The sequence below is a fragment of the Pongo pygmaeus genome, chromosome 18 (assembly GCF_028885625.2).
Source record: "Pongo pygmaeus isolate AG05252 chromosome 18, NHGRI_mPonPyg2-v2.0_pri, whole genome shotgun sequence".
Lineage (NCBI taxonomy): Eukaryota > Metazoa > Chordata > Mammalia > Primates > Hominidae > Pongo > Pongo pygmaeus.
The window spans coordinates 30163762-30190569 of record NC_072391.2 but is presented as its reverse complement, the minus strand read 5'-3'; the positions used below and the strand labels follow the sequence as shown (position 1 = coordinate 30190569).

At 49.5% G+C, this 26808-nt stretch overlaps 1 protein-coding gene across 1 annotated transcript in view; it reads left to right on the top strand.

The window, feature by feature from the left end:
* The window catches only part of GTF3C1 (general transcription factor IIIC subunit 1), an 89888-nt gene that overhangs the window by 44921 nt on the left and 18159 nt on the right, over window positions 1-26808 (top strand). Inside the window, exons 11-27 of the mRNA XM_054452716.2 lie at window positions 2114-2250; window positions 3734-3887; window positions 6329-6432; window positions 7241-7425; window positions 9528-9809; window positions 10111-10256; window positions 11715-11812; window positions 12294-12390; window positions 12493-12670; window positions 15434-15575; window positions 15972-16107; window positions 16515-16596; window positions 16735-16923; window positions 18989-19146; window positions 20792-20934; window positions 22018-22099; window positions 23940-24052. Of these exons, the coding sequence (XP_054308691.1) occupies window positions 2114-2250; window positions 3734-3887; window positions 6329-6432; window positions 7241-7425; window positions 9528-9809; window positions 10111-10256; window positions 11715-11812; window positions 12294-12390; window positions 12493-12670; window positions 15434-15575; window positions 15972-16107; window positions 16515-16596; window positions 16735-16923; window positions 18989-19146; window positions 20792-20934; window positions 22018-22099; window positions 23940-24052 (2426 nt within the window). The remainder of the gene's footprint in view (window positions 1-2113; window positions 2251-3733; window positions 3888-6328; window positions 6433-7240; window positions 7426-9527; window positions 9810-10110; window positions 10257-11714; window positions 11813-12293; window positions 12391-12492; window positions 12671-15433; window positions 15576-15971; window positions 16108-16514; window positions 16597-16734; window positions 16924-18988; window positions 19147-20791; window positions 20935-22017; window positions 22100-23939; window positions 24053-26808) is intronic.

The window sequence follows — 26808 nt, the reverse complement described above, 5'->3', positions numbered from 1 at the left end:
CTTGTGACATAACAGTACCTCAGACACTGCCAGTGCCACCGCCTGTATTTTGGAAACACCAAGTAGAGAACGAGGCACCTAGCACGGAGTAGATGCATGATCTGGGGTGGCTTTTGATGGTGTTGCTGCTGTTTCTTTGTGTATTTTTTTAATTAATTAATTTTTTTGAGACAGAGTCTTGCTGTGGTGCCCAGGATGGAGTGCGGTGGTATGAGCTCGGCTCACTGCATCCTTCGCCTCCTGAGCTCAAGTGATCCTCCTGCTTCAGCCTCCTGAGTAGCTGGGACTGCAGGTTTCCTCTTCTGCAGGCACATGCCACTGTGCCTGGCTAATTTTTGTATTTTTTTTTTAGAGATGGTTTCATCATGTTGCCCAGGCTGGTCTCAAACTCCTGGGCTCAAGTGATCCTCCCGCCTTAGCCTCCCAAAGTGCTGGGATTCCAGGTGTGAGCCACTGCGCCTGACCACTGCTGTTTCATTCAGCCCTGTAAGGTCAATGTCAGCTTTGGTCTGTGACAGGAAAGCGAGGCCCCTAGGATGGAGTAACTTGCCTGCGCAGTCCCTACCCTACACCGCTTCTCCCTTTCTGGAATGGAGGCTTGTGCTTTGGAAGTGTTCCTATGGCAGAGGTGATGGGGCGTGGCGTTGATTTTTTTCTAGACCCTTTCAGGCCTTTTCTGTTCATTGGATGCTACAACTCTCTGTGGAGTCAGGATTGGCATTGTTTCTAACCAGGGAGACCGGGCCTGCCAGCAGTGGAGCCCAGCAGCTTCCCTAGAGTCCCGCCTGCCTTCTTCCCCCTGCTATCCCCTTTGCACCTCTGTGCATTCCCACCAGGTCTTAAAGTCCCTGACTTGTTTCCTAGTTCAGCTCTTCCTCTCTCTGATGGAAGTCCATTCCCAGAGTAATGGCAGCACCGTGGTCCTCCCCATATCCTTGCTGAGAAGAATGGCACCCACTGTTTGCAGGGAGGCTCTTGGCAGAGCACGTTCCCTTTGCTGTCCAGCAGCCCCATGGAAACTGGCTAGATTCACTCGTGGTTTTCCCCCAAACTTTTCACCCTGAAACACAAGGGTGAACAAAAGACTTTCTGCCCCTCTTGGGACTCTTCTTGAATCTTTGATTCTTTCCCCCTTCAGCAAAGAACTGTGTCTTGCCCGGAGCTCCCACAGTGGGCAGGGAAGTGGGCTGGGGCTTGGCCGTTCAGACACCATCACCGAGTGACCTCCTTGGGCGCTTTCTCATTTCCTGAAAGTGTTACTCCAAGCTGGGAGGTGACAAGCAGAACATGCCCTGGGGTTACCATAAGGCATTGACTTGGGTCCAGTGATTCACAAGATGTGTATTAGAGTTAGGATTTCTTTTCCATATAGGGTTCACATTTGGGCTTTCACATTTTGATCCAGTGTTGGGTGAAACAGGTTCATTTTAAGCTCATTAAGAGAGAAAGACATTACAAGAGAAGTAGACGATTTAGCGGGGATAGAAGAGGAAGCACCTCCACTCATCCTAATTTTCCTCGAGGAAACCTGTTCTGAACTCAAGAGCCCCCCTCTACCTCATGTCACTTTTTGCCCAGAGACTTCCCTGGCTTCTTCCATCTGGAGTCAGAGGCCCCATCCTGGCACGTTCACTTCCCATGAGACCCTGGAAAGTTAGCCACACAGAGCCCTGGTTTCTTCTTCTGTAAAATGGGAACTATGATGATAAAAGTGTTAAGAGTTTTTGATGAAAAAAGCCCAACAATACCTGGCATGTAATTGTCCGTACGTCAGTTTCTTCCATTCCTCTATGGGAGAACCAAGGGGGAATTGAGGGAACGCCTTCCACCTTTTCAGGAGTTGCTGGAGTAGATGCGTCTGAGTTCTGTCCTGAAACCAGCTGATCTTCATAAAGTGGCCCGGGGTCGTCTGCTGGCCATTGTCTTTGATTTTCAAAGCATTGAGATGGTAGAGTAGTGGGATTCTGTGTAGGAGAACAGGCTTCTTGGCTTCCCTTCTTGAAAGATGGGAGTAGAAGTTTCTTGAAGAGGGCCAGCGCACCCACAGGAGTGGTGCATGGTCCCCAAGCTTTGCCTAGCCCATTGCATCTTGTGCTTTCGGTCTCTGTTCTAGGAGAGTAGCAGTTCCCTGAAGACCGGGAGGCACAGCTCAAGCCAAGACAAACCACACGAAACTTACCGACTGCTGAAACGCAGGAATCTGATCATAGAAGCTGTCACCAATCTTCGCTTAATCGAGAGTTTATTCACGTAAGGAGCTGTCCGTCTGTCTGTCTGCTTGCAGTAACAGTAATCCTCCTACCAGTTGGTCATCACAAGCCGTGGACACCACTGAGGGGCATTCAAATCTCTGTCCCACTGTGTAGATTCTCATCTTGTTCCTTTGCGATAGGGAGGATTTAATTTACTCTTATTCGAAAGGAGCATATACTGAGGAATATCAGCATGCTAGACAGAGAGAAAATGACTGAGCAGGAAGAAGAAGTCACAGGGAAAGTGGGTTTGTCTTTTCCTTACCTGGAAGATGGTTGCTGCAGAAGGGCTATGGAGACACTTAAGCGGGTAGTAGCATTACTTCCAGACTTTTAGTTCTCTGTGGTGCATTTTGCGCAAATAGAGTCTTCTAGAGGAGAAAAAAACAAGAGACACAAGTAGAGCTTCTGTGTTTGGGATGGAGTAGAGGCTCTGAACTCTGATGTGGTTCTTGTAAGCTCCCATCACCACCACCTCCTTGGTGGCATCTTCAAGGCTTCTGAGGCACCCAATGTGAGAGCCACTCGGTGAGGAGGAGCCTTACCCTCCATCAGGGACATGGCTTCTTCCTCATACTCTGTGTCTAACGAGGACTGAATGGGAGGGGGTAGGGACCATCTGCATACACTGTCACCTTGTTCACCTCTGAGCCATGAGAGGTTTAGCTAGGTATTCCTAATGTCCCTTTTGGCCCTGCATTCTATTTTCTTTTCTTTTTTTTTTTTTTTTTTTGAGATGGACACTCACTCTGACACTCAGGCTAGAGTGCATGATGCAATCTCGGCTCACTGCAACCTCTGCCTCCTGGGTTCAAACAATTCTCCTGCCTCAGCCTCCTGAGTAGCTGGGATTACAGGCACCCACCTGGCTAATTTTTGTATTTTTAGTAGAGACGGGGTTTCACCATGTTGGCCAGGCTGGTGTCGAACTCCTGACCTCAAGTGATCTGCCCGTCTCGGCTTCCCAAAGTGCTGGTATTATAGGTGTGAGCCACCACACCCACTGGCCCTGCATTCTGTGATCAGTGATCTAGAAAGATCACCACAGTAACTCAGTAAGACCTAGAGGAAGATGTATCCAGAGAGAAGACAAAACGCACTTCAGGTCTTAGGGGCTAGTGATAAACCACAGCAGCCCTTATCTGGGTGTTAGATTAGCATTCGACTTGGTGAAGACAGGTTTCTATCATGGTGCCCAGTTTCCCTGCCATCATGATCTCAAATCGTAGTCTCTTGAGTTGCCAGTGAAAGGCTCAGCTGTGGAGCTGCTGTCTTTGGTGGCTTGTCCTTACCTGATACATTTGCCACAGAGGGAAACAATCATTAACGTCTCAAGAAATCAGTCTTTCCAGGGTGGGGAAACCCCCTTTGATCTTTACCTGTTTCTATTGGGTACCGTGAGGCATGTCTCTGTTGCCTGGGTTGAGGAAGGCCTTCCACGTTGAGATTGGGAGTGTTATCTGCTTATTTTGTGAATCCAGGATTCAGAAGATGATCATGGATCAGGAGAAGCAGGAAGGCGTGTCCACCAAGTGCTGCAAGAAGTCCATTGTCCGCTTGGTGCGGAACCTGTCTGAGGAAGGTCTCTTGCGATTGTATCGGACCACCGTCATTCAAGATGGCATCAAGAAGAAGGTAACCAGGGCCTCCCCCGATGCCCAGACCCAGCCTCGTGCTGTTGGAAGTTTTTGTCTAGCTTCTCTTGTCATTGCTGTATCCTGGTAGTTGCTTTATTACCAGTGACTTGGAATTTCCCATTATGTCTCCTGATTTGGGGAATACGGGTTAGCTGGAAACAGAGAAGAGCAAAAACTTGCTAGGATTGTAAAGCATGTCAACTCCAAGCAGCAGCTATGCAGGCATCCAGCCCTGCGGTCAGCCTTGAAGAAGCAGAAGGCAGGCGGAGGCATATTGAAGTTCAGTCATTGCGGGACAAATGGAATAACATTTAGGTGGGAAATTTAGACTAAGCAGCAAGAATGCTTTCCTCGGAGAGCTGAGGCAACATCCCAGAGGAAGCGATGGCATCGAGTCAGTGAGGATGCGCTGCCGGGTTATCCGATGGGAGCAGTACATCTCTTCTGCCTTGACATACCTATTTCTGTAAAATTTGAAGTTTGAGGGGGATGCATTCCCATAGCAACTGTAGCTCAGCAGCTTCACAGACATTCTAAGGCACACGTTTTTCACGGTCAGGGTCATTTGTGATGGTACAGCCAGGCACCAGGGCCAAAGGGAATGGTTGTGTGGGGACAGTCACTCGTAATTTCCTGACCTTTTCTTCTGACTGCATTTTAAATCTCTGCTTTAAGAAAGCTCTGCATTGATATTTTTGTTTTCTTAATAAGCTAGCAAGGTCATTTTTGCTTTTCTGCTTTTATTTTTTGAGAAATTTGAAAACTGCAGAGCAGTACAAAAAACTTAAGAAACAACAGTGTCTATCCTTTCCACATTGACAGCCCTCATCAGTTTTTATATCTGCTATAAGTATTTTAAAAATAAAACAATAATGTCCCCTGGCCCCCTGCTCCCCACTTCCCCACCAGCCTGCCACTTGTTCCCTGAGCAGTGGCAGTGGGTTCCTGTGCTGACCTCTCTCAGTGAAGGCCAAGAAAAACTGCAGGCCAGTAGTAGCAGTGCCTTCGATTTCTGTTGATCTTCAAAGAGTGCAGTCACTGAAGACAGGAACCCCCCCACCCTCCAGTCTAGGGTTAGGGAGAGACAGGCAGGCATAGGCATCAGCTGTGTCTCCAGGCATTGCTGGAGGGAGTGGGCGAGGGATGGGGGCAGCGGGTAAGCATGGGGGGCCACATAACCTCAAAAATGAAAGTGCCCAGGCCTCTTGCCACAAGGTCCCACTACAGTAGCTGGTTTTTCCGGCTGGAAAGGGCTTCCATCATGTGCATGTGACTCTAGTACCAACGTAGGTTTCCAGGCAGGACTTTCTCTGGCACCCAGAGCATGTGCTGCTGGCAGCCTTTGATCTGCTGGAGCTGGTGCGCCTGTGTCAGTCTTTTGCCTTTGCTCCTGTGTCTTGCCCGGAAAGTGGGGCAATGTGAATGCTGTATATTTTTCCTTGCCTTTGAATTCTCTGAAATGTTGCCTTACTGTGTCTCATTTGAGCTTCACAAAACCACAAAGCTGGTGGTTGGGGGTGGGGGCGGGGTGGTCCTTATTTCACAAATGAGGATCGGGAGAAAATGAGCCAAGTGTGGCGTTCGGGAGCCCTTGTCTGGGCGTTGCTTCCTGCCCCATTTCCAGATCTTTCCGAGCCCATGTTCAGCATGAAGCTGCTGGCCAGAGTGGATGCTCAGACAGCCTGACCTTGCTGTCCCCGGCCTCAGCAGACACAGGCAAGAAGCCTGGCTCCCTGGGGGCCTGGCCGTCCTCACCTGCCACAACATGGCTGGTGTGCTCACACACACCCTGCCCCACTCCACCTCTCCCTGCTGGGCATTCAAGTTACTTCCCTTCCACACAGTCTGTTTTTCATCCTGTGTATCTCTCATGAAATGATAACCGCCTTAACTGTTGAGCTTCAGTAGCTTGGAAAAGGTAAAACAACAAAAGCAGCTCTAAATCCTCTGCCGGTTTGTTTGGATGTGCGCCTGGCAGGAGTCCCATGACAGCACTCTCAGCAAGGGTAGATTAATGAAAGCCGCTTACCTTTTCCAGATGGAAGCCCTCAGGACTCACAAGCAACTGGCAAATTCTCAGATAGTGGGAAGGGGGCACGGAGCAGCCCACCAGGTAGCAACAGAGACCAGTGGGCTGTGACAGCCCAGTGAGGGACTTGCAGGGGGACGGCTCTGTGTCCAGGCCAGATTCCTCAGTGGGGCTGAGCAGCCCGGGCACCCATGGCAGAGCCTGATCGCTTGGTCACTTGAGGAATTTCGCCGCCAGTAGCTGTACCAGCAAACTGTTCAGCAACAAATTTTGTTTCGATCTCCTAATCGTGTTTTGGAAATGTTAATGAAAACAGGTATGACTGAGGTTCCACTAGGAATCGACTTGTGGAACCAAGTCTTCCTCAGCTCTTCCCTCACCCTGTGGGATGCTCCAACCTCTCTCTCCAGGTGGATCTGGTGGTGCACCCATCCATGGACCAGAACGACCCTCTGGTGAGAAGTGCCATCGAGCAGGTCCGCTTCCGGATCTCCAATTCAAGCACAGCCAACAGGCAAGTGGAGGTGCCCAGGAAGAACCCATAACAAGGCTGCCAGGCCTGTGTGTCAGTCTACAGCAATCCAGAAGAGCCCTTTCTTTATACCTGCATGGATCAGTGAATTTGTTGGTTTGGAGTTCATGGTTCATGATCTCCTAGTCTCAATAAGGACCAATTTCAGGATTCTTTAGGGGGGAAAAAAAAGTCCTAATGGTCTTTATTCTGTCTGATAGAGTGTGGACAGAGCATTCCCCATCATAGGCCTCTGATGTCTGACACTCACTCAGTCTCATAATGGCTCACAGTGATTCTGGTTGCCTTTCTCAGATCTTTTCTAATTTTGTTCATAAACCATGTAATGAGCTGAGAGAAAACTCAGGGGAGGGAGAAAGTTCTCAGCTGTGTCTCAACTAGAAACTCTCACAGGCAGGCAGAGGGCTGATTTGGCTTGCACATGCTAGTTTGTGGGATCTGCCAAGTATTGGCCACACATACTTTGAATCAGTTGCTGGTTAATTTCTCATATAATTCCTGACTTCTAGCGTTGATGCACATGTCCAAAGATCTAGCACATTGGGTTCCCTTTCTCACAAGGCAGCACCCGTAAGTGGGGGTGCCCTCTCCAGGGCCCCACAATCCCCACCACCCCCAAAAGTTTCAGTGACCTGACATTTTGTTTGCATCATCTCCCTGGCCCCTACAGGGAGTAGAATTTGAAACCCCCAGGCCAAGAGGCTGTATCTGATTCATGCAGACAGACTCTGTCTTTTCTCTTAGCCCTTGATTTTCTCAGTACATTATTGCATGTTTATTTGAACTGCAGGGTTAAAACTTCCCAGCCTCCAGTGCCCCAAGGGGAGGCAGAAGAAGACAGTCAAGGAAAAGAGGGCCCAAGTGGATCAGGGGACTCTCAGCTGAGTGCTTCCTCTAGATCAGAAAGTGGACGGATGAAAAAAAGTGATAATAAAATGGGCATAACCCCGCTTAGAAATTATCACCCCATTGTAGGTAAGCTGCAGCTTCTTTTCTGTGTTTAGTTACATTTGATTTGTTGTTTGTATGACAATGTTTGAGGCACTTGGTCCTCCCCATTTGAGCTCCGACCCGCAGTCAGAAGAATCGTGTCTGAGCTGTGGGCTGGATCCTGTTACTCTGGCCGCATAACTTCTTCCAGCATCTGTTTGCCTATCTGCAAAAATGGGAACAATTCTGCCTGCCATACCTTACAAGGCTTTAGAGAGACTCAGATGAAATCCTGCTAGATCCCAATATGAGGAAAGATTAATTTCTTCTGCTGAATGTCCTTGAGCTGGAACATTCTACAAACTACAGAAAATTTCTCCCTGTCCCAACTCGACAAATCTCCTGGCAGCACAGTCATTGATGAGTCTGAGTGCTCCTATAATTTCCTCAGAGTTGGAGCACTGATGGGTTCCCTCATCCCTCATTTCTAAACTTGTGCTAAGCAAGGCAGGTGGCGATGGCATTATAATCAGGATGTTCAGCTCCTCTCTGGGCCACGGCACATGTGCTGGTTCAGGAAGGAGGGCAAACTTGACTCACCGGGGCCCGGCTGTCTGTCAGGCAGCGTCAGGTCCAGGACACAGCAGACCCAGGGATTCCAAGTGGAATCCCCACAGTGTGGCCTTTACTCTCAAGGTTTCCCTGTTAGAAGGCACAGGTGAAAGAGGAACAGCAGCGTGAGTGCGTGCAACTAGGCAGCATTTGCACTCGAATGGACCAGGGGCAGCGTGGGTGTTCCTCGGGTGGGCCTTCTGACTGCCTGTCCTGCACTCTCTTGCTGTGCCTACCTTCTCACACAGCCGTCATCTCTCACTGGGAAAACCAAGCAACAGCGCATTTGTATCAACAAAGAAATAAGCCCCTTTAAAAGAACTGAGATGGCTGGGTGTGGTGGCTCACGCCTGTAATCCCAGCACTTTGGGAGGCCAAGGGGGGCATATCATGAGGTCAGGAGATCGAGACCATCCTGGCCAGCATGGTGAAACCCCGTCTCTACTAAAAATACAAAAATTAGCTGGGTGTGGTGCCTACAATCCCAGCCACTTGGGAGGCTGAGGCAGGAGAATTGCTTGAACCAGGGAGGTGGAGGTTGCAGTGAGCTGAGATCATGCCACTGTACTCCAGACTGGGCAACAAAGCGAGACTCTGTCTCAAAACAACAACAAACAACAAAAACTGAGATTATGGAATATTTGGCACAGTTCTCATCAAGCCAGAAATCCTTATCCAGTAGCTTCTCAGGCCCTCTGTTAGGCCTTTCTTATGCTGCTATAAAGGCATACCCGAGGCTGGGTCATTTGTAAAGAAAAGAGGCTTAATTGGCTGACAGTTCTACAGGCTGTATAGGAAGCATGGTGCCAGCATTTGCTTGGGTTCTACTGAGGCCTCAGGAAGCTTCCAGCCATGACAGAAGGTGAAGGGGGACAGGCACATCACCTGGCAAAAGCAGGAGCAAGAGAGAGAGTTGGGGGAGGTGCCACACACTTTTAAACAACCAGATCTCATGAGGATGGCACCAAGCCATGAGGGATCACCCATACCCAGACGCCTCCCACCTGGCCCCACCACCAGCACTGAGGATTACATGCCAACATGTGATGTGGAGAGGCATCCAAGCCTTCCCACCCTCCTTGTTGGTTCCCTGCTCTGTTGCCCTCCTGCCGTAGGTCCTGCACTCTGCTTCCTTGCACCACTTCCCCTTTCAGGAATATGCAGGGCACACCCCCACCTCAGGCCCCTTGCATTTGCCCTGTAGGCATGCCCCAAGGGTTCTGCACTGCTGGCAGCTCCTTCACCAACTGGAGTTCACTCTAAGGCTCCCCAGTGAGGCCTCTCCTTTTGTAGAATTGCAGCCCTCCTCCCATCTGCTTTATTTTATGCACCAGCTGTTTTCATCTGATGGGCTATTTTAGATACTATATTTTATTATCAGTTCTTGCCCATTAGAAAGTAAGCTCTAAGACAGTAAGAATATTTGCCATCTTTCTGGCCCCTGGCACATAGTGGCACTCAATCATTTTTTAATGAATTAAACTGAATTCAGTATGGGATTTTTCAAGCACTGCTCTCTCCCTTTCTTGCTTTAGTTCCTGGACTGGGGCGTTCTCTAGGGTTTCTGCCCAAAATGCCTCGCCTGCGGGTGGTCCACATGTTTCTGTGGTACCTCATCTACGGGCACCCTGCCAGCAACACCGTGGAGAAGCCAAGCTTCATCAGTGAACGGAGAACGATAAAGCAGGAGTCAGGCAGGGCAGGCGTCCGGCCGTCCTCCTCTGGAAGTGCCTGGGAGGCCTGCTCTGAAGCCCCATCTAAAGGCAGCCAAGACGGTGTCACCTGGGAGGCTGAAGTGGAGCTTGCCACGGAGACAGGTGAGAGGCCCCTGCCACTCCTGCACCTGGGGCTGGCAGGCCCAGTAGTAGGATCCAGGGAGAAACATGATAGTTCCTTTTCCTTATATAAACTGGCTGCAGCCTCTGATCCAAATGGAAACATAATCCACACTTCCTGAACCTGCAGGCTTTCTTCCTCATCTTCCTTCCTGCCTGACAAGTAGAGTTTTCCTCAAGTTAGGGGTAAGGACACCAAGACCTCCTGGGAGATGATGTTACCATGTGTCACCATGGTGACTGGGATCCTGGCTGCCAGGGGTAACCGTGCGTTTTTTCCTAGTGTATGTGGACGATGCCTCGTGGATGCGCTACATCCCCCCACTCCCAGTCCACAGGGACTTCGGCTTTGGCTGGGCTCTTGTCAGTGACATCCTCCTCTGCCTTCCCCTCTCCATCTTCATCCAGATTGTGCAAGTCAGCTACAAGGTATTGGTGACAGGAGCCGTCATCACAGGACTGGTCCCTCAGCTCTGGGCTGGAGGGCCTACACTCACCTGGGCAAGGGAGGATACTTGAAGACCCAGGGTTGCCCAGATGAATGGATGGGTGGATAGATGGAGAGGCAGATGCTCAGTCAAGGGAAAATACTTTAAGGATTTGTTCGAGATAGATTAGACTAGATTCGATTAGAAAGATGATTTGGTGGGTGGATGGGTGGGTGGTTGACAGGGGTAAATACTTTAAAGACTCGCTCTTCTAAATGGATCTGTTGGTAGGTAGGTAGACAGAAAGATAGACAATTATATTACAACAATAAAACTTTTTTTTTTTTTTTTTTTTGAGACAGAGTCTTGCTCTGTCGTCCAGGCTGGAGTGCAGTGGCGCGATCTCTGCTCACTGCAACCTCCGCCTCCTGGGTTCACGCCATTCTCCTGCCTCAGCCTCCCAAGTAGCTGGGACTACAGGCGCCCACCACCACGCCCGGCTAATTTTTTATATTTTTAGTAGAGATGGGGTTTCACCATGTTAGCCAGGATGGTCTCAATCTTCTGACCTCGTGATCCGCCCCGCCTCGGCCTCCCAAAGTGCTGGAATTACAGGCGTGAGCCACTGCACCCAGCCAAAACATGTTGTTTTTAGAAATTTGGTAAATAGAGAAAGATAAAATAGAAATTACCCATAACTGTATCACTCAGAGAGGTAATTACCACTAAGTAATTATCTTCCTGGTAAGTTTTTTGTAGTCTTTTATTGCTATGCCATACTTGTATGTACACAGGTGTGTGTGTGATCTCCCTTTAAAAAAAAAAAATCGAATTGAAACTATATTCACTCTTTTATTGTCTGTGCTTTTGACTAAAGAATGTTTCGTATTTTTTGCATCATTAACTTTTTAGACTTGATATTAAGTAGATTCATAGTATTCTTATGTGTCTAATTTATTTAACCATAATATTTTCTATTTTTGGACATTTAAATTCCACTTTCTTGCTACTGTTGAGTAGGTATTTATTACGACATGTTGATGAGTACCTTTTGGGTAGACATAGATTGGCGGCTCCAGCATTTTTTCCTTTGGGTAAGGATAGGAGCAGAATCACTGGCTTCAAAAGGAACACATGTTCTCTATCTCATCTTTTCTTGTTTAATATAAATGTATATATTCTAATGTTGCCCCCGGGAAAGGTTTAGCAATTTATATGCCCACCAGCAGGGTATGAGGGCACCTGTTTATTGCCCTCTGCAGTGTGGTAGATGGGCTGGAGGGGAGGGGCAGCGAGGCCAAAGGCAGAGATGCAGGGGCACTTGGTGGGGCAGGAAGGAGAGCCCAGTGGGCAGGTTCAGGGAGACTATGCTCAGAAAATAGTGGCGAGCACTTTTTCAAGATTCTTGCAGGTCGCCCTGGCCCTCAGGGCGAGCTGAACCTGCACATCACCTCTTCAGGTGGACAACCTAGAGGAATTTCTGAACGACCCGCTGAAGAAGCACACGCTGATCCGCTTTCTCCCCAGGCCCATTCGGCAGCAGCTTCTGTACAAGAGGTGAGGCCATTGAACCTGACCCAGAGTGGTCGCAGGTCCAAACAAACCCTAAAGTCAGGGCTCTGAGCCATCATTCACCAGGAAGAGGAAAAGGTTTCTAACTTCCAGCTTGCAAAAACTCAAGATTTTTAGTAAGTTATTAATATTAATGAAGTATGGGCTGGTACATTTTATTACTTGATTTGAAGGTTCTTTTAAAGTAAAATCTGCTGCTAGTGTCTGCAAGTATCGGAATTTTTTTTCCGTTTCATTACTTTTACTTTCCAAATCAAATCCCCAGTGTCGGGTTGATCCCTGTGGCCCTGGTTAGGTGTTAGGTTGGGTAGTTCTGGGCCTCAGTGCAGTGTGGGCTTGAGGCTGGTCCTCCAGTGACCACCAGGTGGAAAAGAGAAGAAGTCGCACCCCTCACCCCACATGCAGACCCCTGCGGCCGGCTGCGAGTGTGGTGTGATGGGAACCTCCCGCCCCCTCTGTTTTCTAGGCGTTACATTTTTTCGGTGGTGGAGAACCTTCAGAGGCTGTGCTACATGGGGCTGCTACAGTTTGGTCCCACCGAAAAGTTTCAGGATAAAGATCAGGTAATGTCCCTCAAGCCCAAATGAAGGAAATTCTGATTGTTAAAATGGTCTCCAAGCAGCCAAACCCAATGTGGGTTCTCCCTGTCTGGTGTCTCCCCTTAGGTCTTTATCTTCTTGAAGAAGAATGCAGTCATTGTTGACACCACCATCTGTGACCCACATTACAACCTGGCCCGCAGCAGCCGGCCCTTCGAGAGGCGCCTCTATGTCCTGAACTCGATGCAGGATGTGGAAAACTACTGGTTTGACTTGCAGTGCGTCTGCCTCAACACCCCACTAGGTGGGTGTCGGCTGTCTCGGCTGGACCTGGCTGCTTTTGCTCCTTTCTGTGTGCTAACTGGGATTTAGGGCTAGAAAAGCCTAGGAGTTGCCTCAACCAGTGGTATGTTCTGAGTGCTCCCCAGAGGCCCAGAGCACCTCTGGGGCTCCCTTGGAAAGGAGAGTGGTGGGCCTTGAATGGGTGGCGTGCTCCCGGTTCCCCCACTCAGTTGAGCCCAAGTAGCCACACTTTGTCTTCATTTGTTCGTTGAGTAGGTATTTATTAAACACACCGGCTGTGTGTCACTTCCTGTGCCTGACCGTGCCACAATGAGAACACAGCCCGCCCTGCCTTCGTGAGACTCAAAATCTAGTGTGAAGAGGAGACACAGCTCACAGGAGTGCAATGAGGGCCTAGGTGTTGGTTGGGGTGGTGTTTATTCCAGAGCTTGGGAACAGCCTTGCTGAGGAGGAGACACTGGAGCTGAATTCTATAGGATGAGGCAGAGCCAGCCAGGGCCAGAGCTGGAAAGGGCATCCCAGGCAGGGGCAGTGACACAGGCTGAGGCCCTGAGTGGTATGTTGGAGAGAGAGGACCCAGGCAGGGGCAGTGACACAGGCTGAGGCCCTGAGTGGTATGTTGGAGAGAGAGGACCCAGGCAGGGGCAGTGACACAGGCTGAGGCCCTGAGTGGTATGTTGGAGAGAGAGGACCCAGGCAGGGGCAGTGACACAGGCTGAGGCCCTGAGTGGTATGTTGGAGAGAGAGGAGGCCGTGTGGGTAGGAGGAGAGTGGCATCCACTGGTGACAGTGAGGAGGACAGGGCAGGCCTAGAGGTGTTTTGGAGGGAACTGACCCGTTGTGCTGGTGACTTGGCTGAGTTGGGCTTTGTGGGGAGCCTCTGCCCACACCCCTCTCTCTCCCTAGGAGGACCCTCCCTCCCACAGTGGCTTCTCAGATGCCCACTCCTACTTCAGGTGTCACCTCTCAGAGAAAGCCTGTCCACACCTTTATTAGCATCATTCCATTTCATCCTGGAAGTTCCTTGTGCCTAGAATAGTTGGCTTCCATCCCCACGATGTGTCACAAAGTGCCGGGTACACAATCGGCATCCTGTAAATGTGGATCAAATGCATGGAGGGTCTGCGGAAGGCAAGAGAGCCTCCCCTGCAGTGCTTTTCCTCCAGGCCTCTCTCCACCTGGCCTTTTCCTGCCACCTCTACCAGGAGGGAAAGGAAGCCACGTTCAGCTTGCACCTCCAAGAGGAGTTCCATTCCGCTCCTCCCTTCTTGAAGCTGAAAGATCCAGTATCACACTTTGATTTTTGCAAAGTGGGAGTCACACATTTTGCTTGGCAGAATTATTTAATGCCAAGAGTCATAGCACTTGTATTTAGAAACTTTCATGGGTCCAGACATATTTTAGAACAGTGTTTCATAGAATCCTCTGGCATTCAGCAGTGAGCTAGGCTTTTGCCAATTTAGATTTTAATAATGCCCTAATTCCCCTGCATTTTATATCTAAATAAAAATTTGTGAACCAGCATGAATTTGCACCAAAGTTTTTCAGGCCTGACAATTGGTGAATTTCCATCCCTTTAGGTGTTCATGAGCAGAAATGGCAGAGGCTTATTGAGCCCCAGTAATCAGGCATCGATTGTCCCTTCATTCAGTAAACATTTGAAGAGGTTCTGCCCCAAGGATGAGGGGAAAAGCGTCATATAATGAGATGCAATCATCTTTTAGAGCAGGTGCTGCATGAACGTTAGCCTGAATAAGAATCACCTGAGGAGCATATTAAATGCTGATTACTGGGCCCTACCTGGAGAGTCTGCATTTTTCACAAGCAGACTTGTGGTGCCGCTGTTGTTTATATGAGAGAAGCTTTGCCTTAAATACTGTTAGTTTCAAGGGTCCATTCAAACGGGTGACCTTGGGCAAGCTACTTGCAACCTCCCTGAATCTTAGTTGATTTCTAAACTGAGAACTCCACTGCCGCCACCATATGGGCCAAGGTGAAGTTGGGCAAGGCGTCTCAAGTAAAGTTCCAGCTGCTGTGGGTGAGGCCTTGAGCTCCCACTGCCCCGGGCCCCACCGACCGTGCCATCAAGCCGAGCTCTCCGAGCATGCTAGGAGAGAGTCTTTGAGAGTCTGCAAACCTTCCCTCGCCTATCAAGCAGTGCTTTTAGTGGTATTTTATATTTCTTTGCAAGAAGTGCAATTTTCTGTATTACAGAATAACTGGATATCATTTCTCAACTCCATTAGCAAACCTCTTGAGCACTTAGGAGACATCTGGCTGCTCCTGGAGCCAGGTGGGGCCCAGGCCTGCTGCATGCAGTGCATCTCAGCAATCTTTCCGTACAGGCCCCTCCGTATCCCTGCCACCACCAGCAAGGGCAGTCGTTTCTGCCACCTTGGCCCCAGCAGCTCCCGGGGCTTTCTGGGAGGCAGGAAGGCCTGGGTTTCCCCTGCGCTGGACTCCCTGAGCCTGCCGGGCTCTCTCGACTGCCTTGCCTGCCTTCTGTCTTCAGTGAATTCAGCCTGGCATAGACCCTTTCCTCAGGTCACCCACCAGCACTTCAACTCTCTTCCTCTGTTCCCTCTGACTTTCTTGTATGGATATTTTGTACGAAGAGGTCTTACCAATCTCAGACCCCCGCAGTGGCCGGGGAGCCTTTTCACAGGCGGGGAATCCACTCTTCTTCCCCACCCAGCCAGAGGTAGTAGCCGTCAGAGCTGCAGCAGGAAGGCGTGATCGGTCACCCTGATGTTTGGTTTTCCAGGCGTGGTGCGCTGCCCGCGTGTCAGGAAGAACAGCAGCACAGACCAGGGCAGCGACGAGGAGGGCAGCCTGCAGAAGGAGCAGGAGAGCGCCATGGACAAGCACAACCTGGAGCGCAAGTGCGCCATGCTGGAGTACACCACGTGCGTGTCCGTCCCAAGTGCGGCCGGCTAGGACTGGGCTGCGGTGGTGCTCGTTTCAGATGCCTGCCCGCCCTTGTCTGGCTTAGGATGTCAGGCCAGACGGCCTGTGTCTCCAGTGCAGAGGCTGCAGATGGCTGCCTCTAGACATACTTTATTTAGCCCACATCTTGTTTTTAAAAATGTAATCGGTTGTCAAAATTTGTTTTGAGAATTTTATATAAAAATCTGTATTTTGACTTATCTTGCAAAAGTGAAAACCAGTCAACACTTAGGGCCCCCAAATTCTTCATTGCTACCTGTGGGGTTATAAATAAATGTCCCTCACCCCATGCCATGGGCTCTCTTTTTCGGTGATGACCAAGAAGGGCTCTTTTCTGTTGATTTCCTGTCTTTTAGTGGAAGCCGTGAGGTGGTGGATGAAGGCTTGATCCCTGGAGATGGGCTGGGTGCCGCAGGGCTCGATTCCAGCTTCTACGGACACCTCAAGCGCAACTGGATCTGGACCAGCTACATCATCAACCAGGCCAAAAAGGTGGGTGCACGTCACAGCGGACTACAATCTCAGGGGTCCTCGCTACTCGCCCTCCTGTCCCTCCCTGCCTGACCAGAGACACAAATACTGGCTTCCGTTTGTATTGAAGGTGCGTCAGGCCCCTTAAATGTGTGCCTGGCCTGTTTTTTTCCCAGTGGATGCTAACTTACTCTGTGACATGGACAGGTATTCCTTTTTAAAGAAGGATCAGAAGGTCTGGGTGACACAGGTCCTCCAGGAGGGAGTGCATGAGCAATGGTAAAGCGGGTGGCAGGAGACTCCAGCCCCTGGCTGTCAGTGCACAGCGGCCCTTACCTTCCTAAGAGACCTTGGTGCATTTGTTACTCTGGGCAGCTGGGGATTTGTGGAAGCTCATGCTTCATCCCAGTGCTGTGCTTGTCTCACAGGAGAACACCGCCGCAGAGAATGGACTCACAGTGAGGCTCCAGACATTTCTGTCCAAGCGCCCAATGCCCCTCAGTGCCAGAGGTACGTGTGCTGGGAGTTCACCCCAGAAGTAAATATGGTACCAGTTCAGGGCCTAAACGACCACCCTGTGTTCGGTTTGGTCTTCCTGGCCTTTGCAGCACTCATCCTGAAACTGTTGTCTCCTGTGATTATGTCTAGGCAACAGCAGGTTGAATATTTGGGGGGAAGCAAGAGTAGGCTCCGAGCTCTGTGCTGGCTGGGAAGAGCAGTTTGAGGTGGACCGAGAGCCCTCGCTGGACCGGAACCGGAGAGTGAGGGGTGGGAAAAGCCAGAAGCGGAAGCGGCTGAAGAAGGACCCTGGGAAGAAGATCAAGAGAAGGAAGAAAGGTTATGTGGTGATCATTTACATTTAATGGGCCTTGTCTTTATGTTTTGGCTTGGAGACGTGCGACAGCCTCACTCCAGCCGGGCCTGAGCTCTGCCCTTCAGCGCGGGTTTCCACCTTCCCTCGATGTGTGGCGCTGACTCTCTGCGATGGTTGCTTTATTTCCACATCCATCTGGCAGATGGGAGAGCCTCGAATCTCCCATATGCTTCCCCTGCTTTCTCCGCCTTTGTATCTTTTAGAGCTTCTGACTTTAGGAACTCATTCAGTTCAAATGCCTAGTTTCATCTCAGCTGGAAAAATGTCAGCAACAGCCTCATCACAACTAGCCAAAATCCTAATTTTGGGAGAGTTTACCTTTTAATATCTGTGTTTATGCTAATCAGGCCAAAGTTCAAAGGCATGTTGCATTTTAATTTTTTAATTTTTATTTTTTTGCGTCAGAGTCTCACTCTGTCGCCCAGGCTGGAGTGCAGTGGTGTGATCTTGGCTGACTGCAACCTCTGCCTCCTGGGCTCAAGGAATTCTCCTGCCTCAGCCTCTCGAGTAGCTGGGATTACAGGCCTGCGCCACCACGCCCGGTTAATTTTATATTTTTAGTAGAGACGAGGTTTTGCCATATTGGCCAGGCTGGTCTGGAACTCCTGACCTCAAGTGAGCTGCCATGCTGGGCCTATGTTGCGTTTTTAAATTAGAGGAAAGCTGGCAGTCGTGTAAGCCTGCAGCACCTTCTGATTTGATGCACCCCTTGTGCGGTGCCTTTTAGACTGCCATTTTGAGTTCTTCATCCGGCCAGTATTTATAGCAGAGGGGGTGGTAAGGAGACCAGCGTCTAGTTTTTAGACCACTTTCATATTGCCTAAGTGGTCCACTAGTTTTAACAGTAGCCACTGACGGCTGGTAGCTATTTCAGATAAAGACAGAATGTTTAAACAGGAACCTGTTTTTAGTGGTTTATTTGGCTGGCGTTCATAACAAATAGCATTCCATCAGTTGAAATGGCCCCCTCAGTTTCGCCTGTCGTAGATATGTGTAAGAGCAATTTGGCTCAAAAACCTGAATTTATCACAATGCAAAATGTGGTGGTGTCACTCCGAGTCCAAATTTCCTTGCCCCACTTTTCTTCTGCCTTAATTTGGAAGACACTCGCTAAACAGTCTTTTGAGATTGGCAGTGGCATATGGTGTCTGTCCTGTGAAGGTGCTATCAGTACCTCCCCTGGACAGGAGACCTTGGCAGCCCCGTGGCTATGCTCTCAAGGTTCAGATCCTCCCTCTGCTGCTGACTCAGCTGTGTGACTTCAGCAAGTCACTGTATGTCTCTGTGTTCCTCAACAAAAAACAGTGATAACGGTATCCATTTCATAAGGTTGCTATAAAGTAGTATTCTAATTATAAGATAATACGTTGAAAAAGCATAAACCAGTGCTAGGCACACAGTGAATATTCCCTGATGCTAGACTGCTGTTTTGATGGTGATGGTGCTGTTTAGTTATTAACGACACCGATCTCACTGCTGATGTTAGTTATTTAGTAGCCACCACTGTGTGCTGGATGTTTTATATGCAGTCTCCTTCCACCCTCTCCATGGCCTGGAGCAGAGGCCTTATTGTCCCCAGATGCACTCAAGTCTACACAACGCCCATGCGGTCACAGAGCAAGGGAGCGTGGGGGCCCAGTGACTGCACAGTCCCTGGTCCTGCTCACTCGGCGGGTATGCCCCGAGCACGCACTGTAGGCTTCTGTACAAGATGCCTTCAAAGGACTCTGTCACAGTGGGGGAGATTGGAGATTGGCAGATAACTAGAGGCTGCATTGAGCCTTCCAACCTGTTGCTGTGAAATTTGATCAAGATAAATGATGAAAGGGATTTTAAAAAAAATAAAATCTATCAGAAGAGCCTGAGTCTTTTGCAGTTAGTTTGTGTGACTTTAGACACAATGAGTATCTGATAACCAATACCATTAGTCACATCTCACTGGCTGGGTAGGGACCCTGCCCCTCTGCAGAGTGACAGCTCCAAACCAGGTGTTAGAGGTCTCCTCCCTTCTCCCTCTGGTGTTTTTAGGAGAGTTCCCAGGAGAAAAAAGCAAAAGGCTGCGCTACCATGATGAAGCCGACCAGAGTGCCCTGCAGCGGATGACGCGGCTTCGCGTCACCTGGTCCATGCAGGAGGACGGGCTGCTTGTGCTGTGCCGCATTGCCAGCAATGTCCTCAACACCAAGGTACCAACCAGCCCAGCCCAGCAGTGGGCCTGCCCCTCACTCGGAGCTCCTTCCTGTCTGAGCCTCCCGGATACTCCCAGCCAGAGACCACTCCTCTCAGCTGCTCTGCTTCGCCACTGGGAAAAGCATTGCCCAGAATCCTACACATTTTCTTTTTTAGAAAGATGGAGCCTTGCTCTTTCACCCAGTCTGGAGTGCAGTGGCACGATCACAGCTCACTGCATCCTCAACCTGGCCTCAAGTGATCCTCCCACCTCAGCCTCTCATAGCCCTGGGACTACAGGCACACCCCGCCATGCCCAGCTAATCCTACAAATTAATACCATTCTGTTTTTCTACACTTCTTTTTAGCTTTCAGCTGCATACATATAAATGTTTGCCTAGGTGCAGGCAAACTAGTTCAGAGCTGTTCTTTCTCTCTCCTCACCAGGAGTCTAACCCTGGCCTGCTCCTTCCTCCCACCTTCATTTCCTGAAAAGCTCCCATTTACCTTCCTGTAACTGCTCATCATGTCTGGAATGATCTGCCAATTGGGCGTAATTACCCTGCTCATTCTCTGTTCTTGGCTGGATACTTCTCACGCTGTTTCTGTCACCTCTGGTACCTCTTGGCTCACCGGCGTGGCTGGTCCACAAGGCAGCGAGACCTCTTATTTGCCTTCCAGGAAAAAGCTCTGCCAGTCCAGTTCAGGGCCCCTTCCAGGCAGTAGTGCCACAAGGCAGCTTCGGAGGAGCCCGGGTGTGCCTCTGGGTCTCAGCCAGGCCAGGCAGGAGAAACCCAGCTTGGGCTCTGTGCCCAGATGCTCCTTGCCTGCAAACTATTAGATCCCTTGTCTTGACCGCTTGCCCCCTGTTCTCTCATCCCTCAGTCCTCTCCTGAATTCCATCCCTACCTCTTTTCCAAGGAAGAACCTGAAAGGTGACATGTTGCCATCCCTAATTTCTGTTCCCTGCATCTGCAATGGCTTCGTCATTGCAGAGCTGTTGGGGAAGTGGGGCGTCCCTCCATCTGCTCCAGCTCTGGTGCAGCTGGAGGAGGCGGGAGGGTCCTGCATAGGTCAGTGTTGGTGGACTCTCGCCGCTTACCAGAACTTACAGACTTTTTGGCTCACCTCATCCTTGGGGATGTAAGAAAATAACTCGTCAAGAGCTTTCTCATGTCGGCCTTGCCTTCCTGTGTTATTGACCAAGATGTTCTCCTGGGTCTGCTAATTTTGTACATTCTGCTTCTACTAACATAACATACAAGCACAACATACGGAACGTTTCTGAGCACACATGGTGCATAATTAGGACACTAAGACCTCTAACTAAACACACTTTACATCCCCATAATTCCCTCTATTACAGCGCCCTTTCAGGCAGTTCCCCCCTGCCCCTCTGGGCACCTTTGTCACACATGGCACTTGCTAAAATACACTCTTTACCGCTGGTCACTGAGGCCTCATCCTATGCTTGTCTGCCCAGAATCTCCCTCAGTGTCTGGCACATGGTGGGCCCAGTAAATATTGTGAGGTGACAGTTGTGGGGATTCTCTGAGGAAGGAGGCTGCACAAAACACATTTTGTCCACTTTTTTATGGTAATTCCCCATGATGTGGGCTCTGAGGATACTGACTTTTTGTCTTGGCTCTGTGTTTGATCCAGGTGAAGGGCCCATTTGTCACCTGGCAGGTGGTACGGGACATTTTGCATGCCACGTTTGAAGAGTCTTTGGATAAAACATCTCATTCTGTTGGACGAAGAGCTCGCTACATAGTCAAAAACCCACAGGCCTATCTCAACTATAAGTAAGCCTCATTGAAGCCCCATCACTCCGGGACACGGTTACGTTATCCCGTTTGCTTAAGAGTCTGGTGGGAAGTGCATCTGGAGCACACTGAGGTGTCTGATGGGCTGGCCAAGTGTTGGAGTCTGCTGGGGAGATGGACCTTGGTTTTTTGAGGGTGAGGGCCCAGCATGATTCTGGGTGCTTTCCCATGCAAGGTATTGCTTGGACCTTACAGCGGCCATGAGAAGTAGGTGGTGTTATCCTTTTTTTGGATGAAGATGCAGAGACTAGATAGGCTGACTCACTAAATACCACATGCCTAGCAGGTGGTGGAGGCAGAGGCAGAGGCTGGCTTTTGCTGCTGTTTTCGGCCCTCAGAGCAGTTCCTGAGAGCTCTGATTGGTGGCTCCCTCCAGCAGCAAGCTAGGCAGGACCTGGGATCATTGGATAGGATGCCCTCTGCCATGTTCTTAGCAGAGCTGAAAACTGTCCTCCTGCCCTGCTCTTGTGTGTGACCTCAGGGAGTCCCCTTGCCCTACCAGGCTGTAAAGTGGAATGAGTCTCTATCTGGCAAGCTCTTTATGAAGGCAGCAGTGCCTGACGGACAGGAGCCCAGCAAATGCTGGTCGCCTTCCCCTTCATTTTCTTTTGGGCAAGTCAGCCTCTCCTTATATCATGGAGATGTGAAGGTTAGTGGAGTGGACACACCTGCTTTGCAGTAGATTAGAGAGCCTAAGAATAATAAACTCCAAAGCCTGTTTGATGTTTTTAAATGTGTAATGCACTTTCACATAGGTCAGCCCATATGGCCCTGGCCAAACCCCTGTGAGAGACAGTTTGGGACTCAGTGTTCTCGGTTACCCATGAAGGACGGAAGTTCAGAGAAGCCAAGGTGTAAAGTGTGAACAGACCTGACTGAGGTCAGGCTTGGCTGACCCCAAATCCTTCATTCGTAAAAGCTTCAGTCATGCAACAGGCATATAAGTAACTCATGCTTCAAGGTCAGCCAAGGCCAGAAACATGAGAATGGAGCTCTCTGAAGGTTCCGAACATGGGCATCAGTGCAATTCCCAGACTCCAGCTTTGTCTCCTCTTCCTGCAGAGTGTGCCTGGCCGAGGTGTACCAGGATAAAGCGCTTGTTGGAGATTTCATGAATCGAAGAGGTGACTACGATGACCCAAAGGTAGGTCCTGTGTGAGTGTAGGGCTTAGCATGCTTGGGAGGTTGGGGCAGCTAGACTTCAGTCAGCTCCTCTTGTCCCACAGTGCCCCTGCCAGCCTTAGGAACGTGGACTTTGTTTCCTGCTCACTTGAGAAATCACCGAGTCAGCTCTCTGGTTGGCCTTGACTTGATCTGGCTTCAAGCACCTGTTTTTAAAGATGATTAGAATCTGGCAGGCCACTTTAAAGGGCTGCTGTGCCTTGGGCCTGTTTTGTTAAGAAAATAGAACATCTCTTCAGAAAGTACAGGCTTCCTAGAAAGCTTGCAGACTGGGTGTGGGTTTTCTTTCTGAGTTTTCTGTCCAGAGGGGCCAAGGCGGTGGCTGACAAGGAGGGAAGCTGTCTGCTGACCCAGACTCCTGCCCTTCGCCTCAGAGGCTGCTCATCTTTCATTTCTGTGCTAACCCTGGACACTACAGTGTGTGTGGCAGGACTTGTGCCAAGTGAGGCCAGTGGACAAGGAGAGGCTGCCTTTTCCCCAAGGAAGCCACAGGCGAGTGGGACAGACAGAGAAGTACATGGCCATTGCAGGACAGTGTAGTCAGCTCCCAGAAGAGGGAGGCACAGGCCCACAGAGGTCGGGGAGGAGGCTCAGCAATGCTTTTGGATGGAAGTGACAGAAAAACCTAACCTAATGGGAGTATACGGCTTCCTTTTTCCCAAATGCCAAGCAGTTGAGGGTAGGCAGTCCTGGTCTGGTGCAGGGGAGCAGAGATGTCATCAGGCTCCCAGGTTCCTGCCGCCACACTCCCCTCCAGGAGCAGTGGTCAGCTTTCCATCCTATGCCAGTCACCCCCTGGTTGCAAATGTTGACTATGAGAGCTCAAGTCCTCACAACAGAATTCCAGAGCAGGACGCAGTGGGGAGAGGGGCTGCAATAGATCCACACGGCCCTTGTATCAGGGGGCAGCCTTTCCCAGGAGCCCCTGGCAGACCTGGGCCACGTGGCTGGGAAACAGTGGGACATAGCACAGCGGACCCAGGATGCCATGAGTGGCTTAAACTGTCCTGGCGTATCCTAGGAGACTGGGCATCCTCCCTCCCCACAGCAAATTGAGACTGGCTAATCAGAAAGTGTGGGGAAAAATGGAGTAGGTGACCCACAGACACCCACAGTGTCTGCCAGTGGGCTTAGTAAAGGTGTCAGCACTGGGCGAGACTGGAAACCACGGCAGCTGGGGCAGCGACAGTGAGGGGAGAGGGAGCCGCGGGGCTGGCAGGCACAGCAGCCAGATGCAGCAGGGGCTGCGTCCTACACAGCCACCAGGCCAGGGATGAGCGGGAGCATACCATGTCGCATTGCACACCGGGTGACGCAACCAGCTTGCTCCTCAGATCTGGGTCTGGACTGATATGATTGCAGTGCGCATATAGAGGAGGAAACTGATTTGGGGGCCACCGTGGAGTGTGAGGCTGGGGCAGAGGAAGGAGGCTGACTACACGGGTGAACCAGGGAACACCAGGCCTGGTGGGAGGAGGGAGGCTGTGAGGGAGCACTGTGTGGGGCACATTTGAGTCATCTCACCTGGGGCTTGGGAGAGTGCCAGCGATGCAGGTGTGAGGCTGTCGGCGGGTTAGTTGGCACCAGGTACCCCAGTTTCCTGAGCGTAGTGGTGAGGGTCTTTTGCCTCCTCTACAGACCAGGCTTCTCAGATGACAGGTGACCAGGGGTGGCACCTGGTCAGTGGTTCTCAGACTTAGCTGGTGCAGGAGTTTGTTACAAGATATTCCTTGGTGCATCTTAGCAAAACCTCCCTTTAGGAAGAGTTAAGGGCTTAACCTCTCATGCTCTCATATTGAAAGGTTTGTGCCAACGAGTTTAAAGAATTTGTGGAGAAGCTTAAAGAAAAGTTCAGTTCAGCCCTAAGGAATTCTAACCTTGAAATCCCAGACACACTCCAGGAGCTGTTTGCCAGGTAAGCCACTTCTGGAATGGTTCCATGTGGCCCTCGCAGGGCAAGAAGAAAAGGCCAGCCCTGTCTCCCTTATCAGCAGGTCCGGGAAGCACACAGCACCTGCCTGGCTGCATTTGGCCTTGCAGTGGCCCTCCTGTCTCTCCTCTCATGGGTGACTTGAACACAGACTGGGACCTAGCACCCTGCCGGGAATTTATATTCATTCTCCCATTGGTCCTTCAGGCTTCCTTGTTTGGTTGGTGTACTTTTTGCTAGGTTTGCTTACTTTACCTTTGAGGAAATTCCTATGTAAGTAACGTGCCCAAGATCGCAGTGCTTGTAAGTACCAGGGCCAGGATTTGAACATAGGAGGGTGTGTAACCACTCGGCATTTGGAAGAAGATTCTTGGATATGAGCACAGAACCCTGTACAGTTTTTAAATCTTAAGTTCTGTGAACTAGGCCTGTTTCCTCAGCGTCTTCCAAATGTAGATCCCTTTTCTGCACCATCCTCACCCAAAAAGTCCCTCCAGCCACTGTTTTTCTGAATTTCTCCCTGTAAAATGATGGCATCCATCAGTTCTGCCTGTGAACTGTACGGCACCCTTACTCTCAACATTTCAGTTGAAGACCTCATTCCTTCATTCACTCAACAGATAATGTATGTCTCGCCCGCTGTATTGCCATGCCTAAAGAGCAGTTTGTACTCGTTTTCAGAGTTGATATCCTTTACCAACATTCTGGGTTTTGTTTTTGGTTTGCAGTAGACTATTGCCCAGAATTCCAAAATGGCATGGTTTCAAGTCAATCCAATGGCCTGTTTACTGATTTGTAATTTATATCTCCACATATTCTCAGTAAAGTTATGGGGCAACTTTTTTTTTTTTTTTTTTTTGAGATGGAGTCTCACCCCGGCCCCCCGGGCTGGAGTGTGGTGGCGTGCTCTCAGCTCACTGCAAGCTCCGCTTCCCAGGTTCACGTCATTCTCCTGCCTCAGCCTCCCAAGTAGCTGGGACTACAGGCGCCCGCCACCATGCCCGGCTAATTTTTTTGTATTTTTAGTAGAGACGGGGTTTCACCGTGTTAGCGAGGATGGTCTGGATCTCCTGACCTTGTGATCCGCCCATCTGAGCCTCCCAAAGTGCTGGGATTACGGGCGTGAGCCACCACACCCAGCCACAACTTTTAATCGTAAAAGAAGACAGAGATTTTTAAAGGAGAGCCCATGAACCATTTAGAGAAGAAAAAGTTGCAGGTGTAACAGTTTAATACTGATTGTGATCCTGAGCATTCGGGCAGGCAAGGCAGAATAGAAAATGGTTCCAAGCCAGGTGTGGGGGCTTAACACCCATCATCCCAGCAGTTTGGGAGGCCAAGGCGGGTGGATCACCTGAGGTCAGCAGTTCAAGACCAGCCTGGCCAACATGGTGAAACCCTGTCTCTTCTAAAAATACAAAAATTAGCTGGGCATGGTGGCACGCGCCTGTAATCCCAGCTACTTGGGAGGCTGAAGCAGAAGAATCACTTGAACCTAGGAAGCAGAGGTGGTTTTCACATTTTTCTGAAAAGTTTCTTTTTCTTGGCACTAAATTATAAGAGGAATTTACTATTGCAGTCAAGATTAATTTTTCCATTAGTTTGTTAGAAACCAAAGAACTGTCCTACAAATGGCCAATTTGCCATATTTTATAAAAAGGCAATTCTATGATCTATTCTTTTTTTTTTAAATTTATTATTATTATACTTTAGGTTTTAGGGTACATGTGCGCAATTGCAGGTTAGTTGGACATGTATACATGTGCCATGCTGGTGCACTGCACCCACTAACTTGTCATCTAACATTAGGTATATCTCCCAATGCCATCCCTCCCCCCTCCCCCCACCCCACAACAGTCCCCAGAGTGTGATGATCCCCTTCCTGTGTCCAGGTGTTCTCATTGTTCAGTTCCCACCTATGAGTGAGAATATGCGGTGTTTGGTTTTTTGTTCTTGTGATAGTTTACTGAGGATGATGATTTCCAATTTCATCCATGTCCCTACAAAGGACATGAACTCATCATTTTTTATGGCTGCATAGTATTCCATGGTGTATATGTGCCACATTTTCTTAATCCAGTCTATCATTGTTGGACATTTGGGTTGGTGATTTATTCTTAAATTTACTTGCTTGGTATAAATACAGTAAAATAATATTACATGAAACTCAAAAAAGAAATGGGGAAATGGTTTGTAATTCCACACCTAATATGGCTACTCTTTGGGGATTTTCATATTTCTTTGTTTTAATTGATGAGTAACAATTTTATATATTTATGGGGTACAGTGTGATGTTTTAATATATGTGTTCATTGAGGAAGGATGAAGTCAAGTTAACCAACATATCTGTCGCCTCACCAACTTCTTTTTTTGGCAATACGAACCTTAAAAATCTATTATTTTAGTAATTTCAAAATATGTAATGTGTTATTAACTGTGGTCACCATGCAGTTCTAAATCATGAAAACCTTTTCCTCTGGTCTAACTGTAACTTTATACCCTTTGCTCAACATCTTTCCTTTCTTCATTCCTTCCCTTCCACCTCCCAGCCTCTGGGAACCACCTTTTTCCTTTTTCTGTGAGAATAATTTTTTTAGATTACTTCTGAGACATTTTCTTCCTTGTGCTTTTTTTTTTTTTTTTTTTGGATTGTAACACTCACAGTTTTAGATCCTGTTCCTCTTACAATTAACAGTGGATCTTTGCCAATTCACGTTTTTCCGTGTTGCCACATAATGGTC